Below are 12,500 nucleotides of genomic sequence, written 5' to 3'. Positions count from 1 at the left end.
ACGCATATACGAGTGCAGCGAGAGAGAGTCTAGCTGGACTCACGGTCAACACATCGGAATCAATGGGAACTGATTTCGCTTAACACACGTAGGCTGGGTCTGCTCTTGATATCTCTATGATGGAGGCAATATTATGTGTCACAACTTTCTTGATAAAAGAGTCCTCACTGTAACCATGTTCAGCTGCAAGTACAACAGGTTTTCCTCAGAGTCTAATGTCTCCTAAAATGTTAAATCCATTCGATCAGTTTTGAAAGACAAAATGCTGTGAAATGTGCTTCGTTCACCTTATTATTAGTTAAAAAAAAACTATACATACATACCAACGAGATGCTTTATTAACATCTTTCCGACGTTGAGTCTTTTCGCTACCGCAGTAATTTTGGCCTTTGCACGAGTTTCACTGTGTTCCGGATTCCGGATTCCAACTTTTAAGCAAATGCGGTTCATTTAATCATAAAGCCTTCAATTTCCATACCTTAACAACAAACAGCAACAGGTAAGTTGCTTTTCAGTCGGAGAATCGTGATTGTGAAAATCGTCAGATTGAATATAAACTTTAAAAAATTGCCATCGCGGATATTGTATTCATTTCTTGCCACACTCCTATGCCATCACTACTGTATAAAATGCTGTTGATGAAACTAACACCATCCGATTTTAACCCCTACTGAACATACAAGCTACGGACATGTGTCAAAGATTCTCAGTTGGGCAATGTATGCCGATCACACACCATCACTCTCAAGACCCTGGGTACCAGCGCCTGATTCTATGGCTGTCTTCGCATGTCTGATATGGCTGGCAGTTTCAACGTCAATCCTCAGAGTAGTCGGGTATGCTTTGATATGATTTTTGATTGTAGACACCTTTCGGTCACACGATCCTTTTCCACCGTTGGGCTGCTAAATTCTACCTTGCATCTTTTGAAATGGCCTGCGGAACTCTAAACCTTGTACCTCCGGGCTCCTGCTCTTGTCCAGCTTATTACTAGAGTCGGGCGATGATGAGGGCAGAGGCGGAAGCGGTACTTTTACACCCCGTTCTCACGCCAGTTCTCCATCCCTACTTGTACACGCCTTCTTTAGTCTCCAGTTTCTCATGTCCTTCGAACGTCTGTCACGCAGGCTACTTTTTCAGTTGGTTACTTATGTCGGAGCGATCTGCAAAAAAGAGCTCCTTTCAAAATTAACTGTTTTCAACTAAGTATTTACTTTTGGAAATGAGAAAGAAAGAGCTAGTTTTTTATGTTTTTCTTTGAACCACTGGGTGCTTACCATTTAGCCAAATTTCGGTTTGAGGTCAAATGGAAAGGCAATTTTCCGGAAAATCTTTTCGGAAATTGTGAACAACCTCCCAGAGGTAGTCTTCTTTTTTCGTTTGGAATGGAATTCGAGAAATTATCTTACCATTTGCCAGAATCGTTCCGTTTCTAGGCCCTTTCTCACAAGATTGAGTAAAATATGCGGGGTGGAATGCTGTGTGGTAAATGGTAAGCCCCATACTCACCTGGTCATTAAATTCAGAAAATCGCTTAATTACCTTTATGCAAACAATCATTCCATCCGGATTATTTGACTAAATGGTAAGAACCCACTTATCTATCACGCATCACGCTGAATTTTACAACTGTCACTGGTCGTCATTACGGCTGTAAAGTAGTCCGATCATGAATCACGGAAAACCCCTTTCCCACTCTCAAAGTAGAGAAGGCTGCGTTAGTGCATAATTTTAAACAAATGGTGATGAATGAATCCTTGAAAATTGATGCGTCAATATAGAAATTGAGAGTAAGCAAGCACGCAGTTCAGGTCTGGGTACGGAAAACCCCCAACCCCGCCATGGCTTCTTACTGGAAAATCACTAAATGTACCACTCATCAACCAAACACTAGATGTTACGTGAGCACGGTGTATTAAACATTGGGGTTGAAAGAATACGGTTCCCAGCTGCACGGAAAGTTCCCTATGGTACAGATATTCAGTTTGTGATATTATGAGGTTACCAGGAAAAGGTTAATGCGCCAATTTGGCCATTATAAAAGAATCTCATCACTGACAATGGGACATGAACGTATTGAATGGTAATCGGATGTACACTAACTGTTGGCTGACACTATTTATACGATTTGTGGTAAAATTGGAAGTTTTAAACAACAACTAAGTCATAAACAGGTAGGAATTATTGTCAAGATTTCGATTCTTGCTGTAAAAAAGTTAAAACAAGAATTCTAAGTGACTTGTTTTTCATCTTCGATGATTATGCAAATTAGGACGTTTGATGTCAAAAGGTCAAAATCACATGAATTTGATGAACTGTCACGCAGCGCGTACACATTTCCCCAAAGAAATTTTTATATCACTTGAAAGCTTATCACTTAGCGAGTTAACGGTGCAAATATTGTTAGATTTAGAGCTTTATCGCATTTTGAAAAACGATGCGGTTTCAGGGGTACCTTCAGTCAAGTAAAACCAGGCGTCTTAAAGTTGAAATTATTTCGGATGCAAGCGGTGATTCAAATTTCGAAAAAATCACGTAAACCTCATGTAGAGATATTACAGAAGAGCTTTAGGAGGTTTTGAGCTGATACAAGTTGGTTTTTGTAGCGAAATTTGACGGCAAAGTAAGCGTTAATTTTACCGGAAGAAATGGCGATTTCGACACGAACTCTTAAATTTGCAATTTCGCCAAAATAAAAATACAAATGACTTAAAAAAACTATACAGTGCATTTAGAGAGATAATAGGCTACATCTGACAAAATTTGAGCAAAATCCATTTTTGACCTGTGGCCACCTTTTGTTCGATTTTTGTGGACGTGCCCTCTTAAGATGACCCCTAGACAATAAGCTCTTGAGAGACCTTGGTTGCCTAAATCTCCTCAAAAGGAATCAAGATCCACAGATGCATCCATTCAGAGTCTTACAAGGCATCTGCAACCTCAATTGGATGTTTTGTCTGTTGTGGATCAGTGGAAATTGCTGCAAGCAGACCAAGGTGTATCAGACCTTGACACTGATCAGCGTATAGATCATTTCTGGAAAGCAGTCTTCCTGTTAAAGTCAATTGATGTAACAGTCGTTATCAATCTCTGCCTATAGTGATCAAATCTGCACTTGTGTTAGCCCAGACAAATGGTGACTCTGAGAGAAGTCTTTCAACAAAAGCAAGAATCATCACTATTGACAGGTCAGCACTAGGAGAAGTGACTATCAAAGGTTTGCCTCAGATTTTATGATCCTGCGAATGGTCAACCCGAGAATATTGCTATCACAACAGAGCTAAAACAATATGTATGGTCATCTCATGCTGCATATAAGGCAAGACTCGAGAAAGAAAAACAAAAAGAGGAAAAGAAGAGAGCAGCCGCTGAACAAAACAAGAAGGAAGCCGAAACAGATCGAAAAGCTAAACAAGAGATGTTTAAATCCGTACAGTCCCTCGAAAAGAGGAAGAAGTAGTAAGAGCAGACTTAAAGGCAGCTGATGAATCACTAAGTGATGCAACATCTAAACTGCAAAAAGCCCTCTCAGCAACAACTTTAAATAAACAGAGCGTAAATGTAGCTACAATGATGCTTGAAACTGCTAAGACCAAACGGGACAATGCAATGCAAAGCTTGGAAATAATATGAGAAAAACGAAAAATGGTGACTGGCAGACAGCACAAACTGCTGGATAAAGCCATGTTAACAGCAGCAAGCGCGGGCAAGAAAAAAAAGCAAAGATAAAGTTACCGAACCTGCTAAGAGAGCAAAACAATAATGAGCACATGTCATCTTGCTGGCTTTATTGTACATTACTTTTATGGGTCCTATTTTGCATTTGGTGACGGTTAAATTGGACATCCCTTGTTAAAAGCTTTTTTACCTTAACAAATGCCATCTTTCAAAGCTGGATATTTGCTTTTTTGGCTATGAGGAGAGTTCTTCTTTGCTTACAAATCAACTTTGATGTTTCTGTGACGTTTCTGAATGTCCACCATTGTCTGTCTGTAAATCAATGAGTTGAGCAGAGTTAGTTTTTGAATTGTTTAGATGCCACAACGTGGAAAAAAGTTTTCTATTTTTTTCCTATTTTGCTTTAAAACTTCCCATTTTCCCTATTTTTTGCCAATATCTTTCCCATTTTCCTATTTTCTAAGTGTCGTTTGTCACTTGACACCCGAGGTTGAAAATTTAACAAATAATAAATAAAGAATCGTTTGAACGTGCTCGTGGATTTCGTCATTTATGATGACTCTTACATTTTTTGTTCTTCAAATTTGAAACTGTGTTTGCTTAACACCTGACTGGCAAAATTTTGAGCTTTGATTTTTATCCAAAGCCCGTTTTCTTTGAGTATAAGTTTTGGATTTCACGGTCCGCATTGGACCTCGGAGGGTTGGACGTCAAAGGTTTACTCGCTTAAAATTTCAGCGTGTTAATGCTGCTTGTTATATATGGAAAACGCGAGATTAAAAGTCGGAAAGCCCAAAACTCCCGTGCTGTTACCGTGCGAAGCGCCTTACTGTGGCCACCTAACAAACTTCTTCACAATTTGTCCGCCAATCAAGTTGTGTGAATTTGATTGACAGTAATGCATCCTAGCTTGCAAAGTTCGCACAATTGTAAGTTGAACACCGTTGCATGAGTTGTTGAGTTGACGTATTTACACGTAATTGTCAAATGTGAAAGGTTGTTGGGTGGCCACGGTAAGGCGCGTTGCACTGTAATTGCTCGAAACGGAAAATACCACAATGCTCTTTGTTTGTTCACCCAAATGTTGAAGAAGCATTGTTTTTGTTTTCTCTTGGGACCATTATAAGTCCCAAGAAAAACTGCAAACAATTCTTATTCAAAATTTGGGTTCGGGCAATTCTGCGGCTTATACACGCATTGCATTGTTAAACTAAACGTCGTTTTCTCCTCGATGCCAGCTCTCTCCAGATCTTAAAGTTAGTAATAAAGGACCATTAAATAGGAAAGTTCCAGTTAAAAGATACAGGTGTCTTTCTGAAATCAAGGCTTAAAATTTTGGTAGAGTAGTGTTTAGTTAATATAGATAAAAATAAGAATTGATGTTTTGGTCACAGGAGCACTTTGAGGAAAAAGCTAGTGTTCTTCAGAAGGGCAAAGAGGAGCTTTCGGTGGCTTGTGACACGATTCTAATATGCATTTTCAATAATGTTGGTCCACATGAAACTGCTGTCGTTTAAAGACCTTAACACACAAACTTAAAACTACGTTTTCGTTATTCATCCAGAAAATTGGACTTCTCTCAAACCATCTTAATCTACCTAAAATGATTACTCTCCTTTCTTCAAACTTTCACATTGATACATTTATTTTTTATTGATGGGCTCTTGAATACATTTCAATTTTCAGGTTTGCATGTGGTCTACAAATGGTGCGCGTTACGAGAACATTGGCAGGACTAGCACTGAAAGATGTGGATATGAAAGACAGTTCAGGGCTTTTCGCCTGGAATACAAAAATCCAGAGTATGTGTAGCGGGTAAAATCCTTTTTCAGGTTGAATCCGTTTTACCTGGGTTAAATTGGTGATCCTCATTTTACCTATGTTGAATGCATTAGGTAAGGTGCACATTCCATCTAGGTAAAATGAGGATCACCAACTTAACCTAGGCAAAAACTAATTCAACCCACAACATATGTACTTCTTTTGTACTTGATCTACTTGACGAAATAGAGAATTGATCCTCTCACTCAACTCAGTGGACAATTTAAGCAATCGTCTCATTAGCCACAATTCAGGTGTCTTCAACAGGATTCGAGCATGACCTCTGCTGTGCTGGTGCAATGCTGAGCGATGAAGCCACTCAGTTGTGAGCAGGTCAATTTGCTGGGCTCTCTCATGTGCTCCTGTGAAAGGACTAGATGAAATAAATGTGTTGATTTGAAGTGCGGGGTTTTCGGCGAAGTGGAGAAGTGATCCTTGCACACAATTACGTAAATTTTCCAGTTAAGGACGGTGCCTACTAATTCAAAGGTATTTTTGCACGGTTTACTGAATATGCGGAAAAAGCAGATCTTAAAAAGTATTATTGAAATCCAAAAAGAAAATGGTGGGTAACCGCGCATTTTTCGAAGAGAATTAATAAACAACATTTGTGAGAAGCTTTAAAATACAAAGCAATGTATGGCGTTTTTCTCCAAATTGATGCTTAATTATCCCTGAAAAGTGCATGGTTATACCCCCAATTTTCATTTTGGATACCAAGAGCACTAAGTCTTGCTAAGTTCTGCTTTCTCCTCATAGCTTTGAATCGCGCAAAAATATCCCTGTAGTAATAAGCACCACCCAAAGGAAATCCGAGTCTCTTGAGATGCGCAGAACGTATGCACAATAACAATAGTAGGCACCGTCCTTAAGTGCGAGGATGACTTCTTTATTTCGTCTGTAACCCGCACTTGAAATATACACTCTTTTACCAACTTTTGCTTTTTAAGTCTCAATCATAGCCGGGTTGCTTCTGATTGTGGCATTTTTGACATGTGTGTGAGAGCACGGTTTATTTACGGAAAGATGCTCTTCTTAAGATATGGAACATGGAATTGTGGAGGTGTGGGTCCTCAACGTTGATACGGCCAGTCCTGGCATGAAAATTTCGTGAACCTTTTCAAGTACACTCAAACTTGATGCACTAAGTTTGAAACCAGGAAAGCTTCTAGAGTTTCTCTCGGGTGTGCCACTAGTAACTCCTACGCCTCTCTGTTGTATCTTGTCCCTGAAACTAACCACCTGCACCATTTCTCGGAAGAATAATGGTAGGCATGAACAAATTCTCAATTTGGGACAAACCACCCCAATGTCTTATTCCGATCAAGTGCATTGAACAGAATGTGATGGCCTGTTGTATCAAAAGCTGCCGATAGATCGCAGAAGACAAGGATAACTACCAGCAATTATTCTGCACACACAGTGTCAGTAATAATGTCATTACCAACCGCCTTATTTCAAGTGGTATTTGTGGTATGAAATTGCAATATTAAACTATTTTTCTAGCGGCACGTTTCTAGTCAGCTCTGGATAATTCCAGCCTTTTGGAGGCTAACGATCAGGTTTACTTTGTTCGAAGGAAGGTTTAGCGCTAACGAGCGTTAAATATCATGGAAACCTGTAGGTTTTACTACCTCTTTATCAGCGGTTAGCCCTACCCAGGCTTCGAGCAATTGGCCTTATGCAGTTTGGTAGTTGGTTTAAAATTTCAGTCTTGTCCGTTTGTCTTCACAAAGGACTGGGACTACCCAGGAATCACTCACTTACCACTAGCAAAATATGGTATTCGGGACCACCGAAGACAAATCCTGTGACGATGAAGTTTTAAATACAACTCCCTAACTAACCATCAGGCCACGCATGGAACGAACACTACAAAGCACTAAGAAAAGACAAAAGAAAACACCTACAAATCACCAGATTACATGTAAATACATGTATCGAACGAGTACAGGGAAGGGCTACCAAATACATCTTAATGTTACCCTTCCAAACAGAAATGTCACATAAGGAACGGCTTATGCAATGCAATTTACTACCGATAAGTTACTGGCACGAGATTCTGGAATTGATATTCCTATACAAGGTTTCCAATGGTCTAATAGGCATTGAGAGTGACATTCTACCGATTCCTCGGAAGACTACTAGAGCAACAAGATCATCCCATAACAATGACATTACCACCTATACTACAAAGAAATGCAAAACTGTAACCTATCAACGCTCTGTCTTCATCGTCTTCTATTAGAGTCAACTCCCTATTACTGAAATCCTTTAAAGTCAAACTTTTTGAATTTTACGTGAACGATCTCCGGAATCTATACAATCCTGTCAATCCAGGAACCTGGAATTCTGTCTGCCTGAATTGCAACATGGCTCGACCACTTAACTGTAGCCTTACTTGCTCCTTTTAATCTCATTATAATTTTCAACTTTTGTTTGGGACCACAATACCATACCTGCTTTCTGTTTCTGTTTATACAATATAGACAAAGTTAAATAAAATAAAAATAAAATACAATGAAAATCTTTCAGTTACTCTCACTATTGGGAGGTCCATGTCATCTTCAAGTGTAGTCCTTCAGTAACAGAAAAGGCGAAGTTTGAATTACTTGAAACTAAAGGGACCGTCAGGGTAAGTTGGATCACAATGAAAACAACTTTGTTAAATTACTTTTCGTCAAGGCAACATTGTTAAACATCGCCTTAAAAAATAATTATCTATCTGCAATTATTTGTTCTAAGGGGCATCTGCTTCCTTCCTTGAGATGCTCCAAACACGAGACGCCACAGGCGTCAAGCCCTAAAACAAGCATTTAGAGGGTCATGGAGTTCATGCTCTGAAGTTTTACGAGAAATGCATTGCCACACAAATCTCCTTCATTTTTAGCACCGTTGCACCTTTTACAAGAGTTAGATCGCATCACCACAAAAAGTGATCTTTATTTTTACAATAAGGCTGCACATTTTTGCTTTTATTTAAACGGATGTGTAATATATTATAGACTTTTATCATAGCTTTTACCTTTTAACTTTTTAGACCTTTAGTCCCAATTGTAAATTGTTACATTTTACGTTTATTGCTTTATTATTCTCAATCTGTTCTTCCGTTCGTCGCCACCCTTGACTGATCAGTGTCACAGTAGCAAACAGACTTCCACATTTTAGTGAAAATTAATTTGACAAAATCGAAAATTGTAAGTGGTGTTTCATTTTGCTCACAGAGATTTCTTCTTACGCACAAATGTATGTGCGCTGGTCAGTGCCCACTTCAGCAAAATATCCCTATTGATTCATCTCCATGTAAGTATCAGGTGTTTTCTTAAAAGTCAAATAGAATCAGGATTGTCCATCTTCACTAGTGAGTCCTTAAGTTCGAATATTGGTTTAAAAGTACATCATGTTGCCCAGTTTTCGGCCGGTATTAGTTTCCAGCCCCAAAAAAGTTTTTGTCCGCACTTTCTCTTAGAATTTTTAGTTTTTGTTACCCAGAGAATTTCGAAAGATTCGCAAACATTACAGCTACCAATTGATGGTTTTGGCGGGCTTTTTGGTCACGAAACTGCAGAGTTTATAGAGGATTTCATCAAGGTGAGTGAAATTTAAACTGCAGATTATTACCCTTTTTACTGCACACCAAAGATACCGCAGGAAAACAAATGACTCGTTTCAACGGTGAATGTGTCTAGAGTTGATTTGTTCTTGAATTTCAAAAGTTGAAATCTTAGTGACGATTTAATCTTACTCCAAACTCATTAACGACGATTTCGGAGACATGAATATTAAAATGTAGCGCTTGAAAACTACTTCATGACGGGCTAGTTCCTGATTTGTGACCTCTTTTTAAGAAAAATGATTCACGAACCCTCCTTACCAAAATGTACATCCCTCTACAGTTCCTTGAGTTTTCCTACCCCTCAACCCTGAGAAATCACTTTGCTTTAGCCACCGAGAACGGTCGCTAAGCTTTTTCGTTTTCACAAAACGTTAAAATATGTATATCTCTATCGAGTTGAAATGCCAATATTCTTCCAGCGGCATCACAGAGAATTTGCTTTCTATTGATGGCAATTATACTTGAACACGGCTGTCAAACTTTTTAAAATTTTTGATTGACAATCTTTAAAGGAAATCTTAGAAATTTTCCGTGCACTGAAGAGAAGTTGTAGCGACTGCAATGTAAAGTGGCCGGAAATTAAACTGGGCAACATACTCTACTTCAACATGATATCTCTTAATGTTTTTATTTATTTATTTATGTATTTTTGTCGTGAGGATCTTTAGACGCTCATGTAAGCTCATGTAAGATTCCTGTGCAACAATGTTAAGCTACTTTTGGAACGACCTAATTTAGCGCTAAAAAGTAAACCCTAACAGATATGTGCATTCGGCCATTGCCCATTCAGTTTGAGAGGAGGGCAAAGGACTGTGCGGCATGTGCAACAATACGGTTGATCTCTTTAAGCCCATTGTTTTGTGAAGTCAGGAGACCCCAATTATAGGTCGAAAAGCTTAGAGTAAACCCCCCTGCCAGTCTCTATCCATGACTTAGGGGCTCTCCTGGTTATACACCTCCCCATATGCATGATTTTATTCAAGATCATTTTGAAAAAAGTCACTGGTTAGGAATTCATTAGTGGACAAGAATTCGACCTTGACTTTGGTTTAATAAACCGATTCGGCTAATTCAATGTTGTACCTGTTACAGGTTGAAATTCAATCAAGTTAAAGTGATTTCGACCTACGTGATTTTCTTTTAAACTAGTTTAAAAACAAATTCACCTAGGTTAAAATGTTTCAAACCAGTTTATGATCATGATCAACTGTTTAAAAGATGGTTATCCCTTTTTTTCGGTATGTAATAAGAAAAATGGGGCCTGGATTTTTAGGGGCGTTAAAAAAGAAACAAAAAAAAAGGAGTAATAATGAAATCATTCTTCCAAGTGTTTTCTTCTTCTTTGACAATGGAAAAGAAGTTAAGTTAAGATGCTGATAATCGCAGTTATTGATTAACGTTACTTGACCAGTAACCAAAGCAAAGCTCGAAAAATTCAGGCTTTCCTTTCGTTACTGCTCAAGTAACGTTAATTCATAACTGCAATGATCAGCATCTTAACTTGATTCCCTCCGCAGTTCAAACTTTTGCAGTTTAATTAAAAAAAAAAAGAACTGGTCACAATTAAGGAGAAGAAGAAAAAGTCGAATTTATTAGCAACACAAAAGTTGAACCCAGCACATAGCTTCGTAGCTGGCGGTATTGTTGGAGCGAGATGAGCTAAGTTTCCAACATGATCCCTTCTCTAAATTAACCATTATCATCGTTAAATTCATAATTTGCCTCTCGCGCCAACAATACCGCCAGCAACGAAGGCTACCCATCACAGCAGTTAATCTCTCCACCAAAGTCAAGAGAGAACAAGGGAAAGAAGCTGACAGCCAAATTGATAAAAGGGTGACCATATCAGGCAAAAGGAAAATATTTCAAGAAAAAGGATACGAATCACAAACAGAATATAACGGAAAAAAAAAAGAATGAAAGAAGGATGGCCCAAAAAGGAGAAGTTCTAACTTTAGGATTTATTTGTGGCGCTGAAATTAATAAAGAGGACCTTACAAGGAAACGTCTCTTCATTCGAATTTACTACTCTTTCGAATTGAATAACTCATGTCTTGAATAAGACTATCCCAAAATAATCACAAAATCTGGATTTATCACTATATACATCTTCACAAAATGAATAAGCACAAAAATCAAACACCCTACTTGATCGTTCAAAATAAATAGCACTTACAAGAGCCTGCAAAATCGCTTCTGAACAGTAGAAAAAATTCCTTTTTCCAACTACGCTATTAGGGGTTCGACTTAGTTTCGTTATTGTGACGTTTTAAAGCTTTTCACTTGGTTATGATTATATTAAGTCAATGTAGGAGTCCTGGCTCAGATGGCTAGTGCGCGGCTTTCAGAGCGAGAGGTCCCCGGTTCGATCCTCGGTGACTTCAACGTCTCCTTCGACTTTCCTCTGATCCGTGTAGCTATAACTTTAAGTACCCTTAAAACGGAGCACTGACAGAGGGAGGGGGGTAAAGGGCGCACCGTCGGCTTCCATTGATACCAGCCTCGTAGCTGAAGGAACTACTGACGTTAAATAAAAAAGTTACTTTTACCTTTACCTTTACCTTTACCTTTTGTAAGCAAAAGATCGAGCAAGTAGTAATGATAACTAAGCAAAAAAAAAAAAAAATCATGATCATGAATGCATCATGTATGTTTCACTATTTCTTTCATTATTCCTTTGAAAATTATATATGCACGTACTCGCTTATAACTGATGGATTTTTGTTGATGTTTACTACTTTCAATTTCAACCTAGGTTAAAATTATCATGACCTAGGTTGAAATCATTTTAACCTGAATTTAAATTTAACCTGTAACATACCCAATTCAAATCTCTCGGGATTAAGGCTCTTTGTGTGTTGCATTTGCATGATATAACGTAGCATTCACATTCAAATGATATGGAAATACTTGTACCAAAACGTTTTATTCACAAAGGATTTGAATTGGCCATGGGTGCAACATTGAATTAGCCGAATCGGTCTATTAGTGGCTCTTACATTATAAGGTTACGGTAGACCTTCAGGGGTCTCCTTTAAGAAAATCGCGCATTGTTAGGCGCATTGTTAGGCCCAACAGCCATAAACTCTACATCTATTGAAAGCTTATGACATGAACTTTCCGGGAAATATATTTCCTTTTTCACTTTATTTAATCAAAAGAAGACCGGGGCCCAAGAACCTTGAGCGACCGATGTCTCTTTGATCGAATTTATCGGGCATCGAATTTTAACGCTAAGGGCAGCCTTCTGTGTAATGTCATTCACAAGGCGTTTATCGTCAAAACCGTGTGAGGCCTTTTTGATACGTCGATTAGTTGCTTAGAAAATTGTGTCAAATATGTCAATCAAAAATTTAGCGATAAAAGTTACGTCGAAGGCCATTGC

At 38.5% G+C, this 12,500-nt stretch overlaps 1 protein-coding gene across 1 annotated transcript in view; it reads left to right on the top strand.

Moving 5' to 3' along the window:
- The window catches only part of LOC138052347 (uncharacterized), a 29,196-nt gene that overhangs the window by 15,512 nt on the left and 1,184 nt on the right, over positions 1-12,500 (top strand). Inside the window, exons 4-6 of the mRNA XM_068898803.1 lie at positions 5,365-5,480; positions 8,035-8,134; positions 8,724-8,802. Coding sequence (XP_068754904.1) covers positions 5,365-5,480; positions 8,035-8,134; positions 8,724-8,802 — 295 coding nt within the window. The remainder of the gene's footprint in view (positions 1-5,364; positions 5,481-8,034; positions 8,135-8,723; positions 8,803-12,500) is intronic.

The sequence above is a fragment of the Montipora capricornis genome, chromosome 6 (genome assembly GCF_036669925.1).
Source record: "Montipora capricornis isolate CH-2021 chromosome 6, ASM3666992v2, whole genome shotgun sequence".
Taxonomy (NCBI): domain Eukaryota; kingdom Metazoa; phylum Cnidaria; class Anthozoa; order Scleractinia; family Acroporidae; genus Montipora; species Montipora capricornis.
This window is presented reverse-complemented; position numbering and strand designations above follow the sequence as displayed.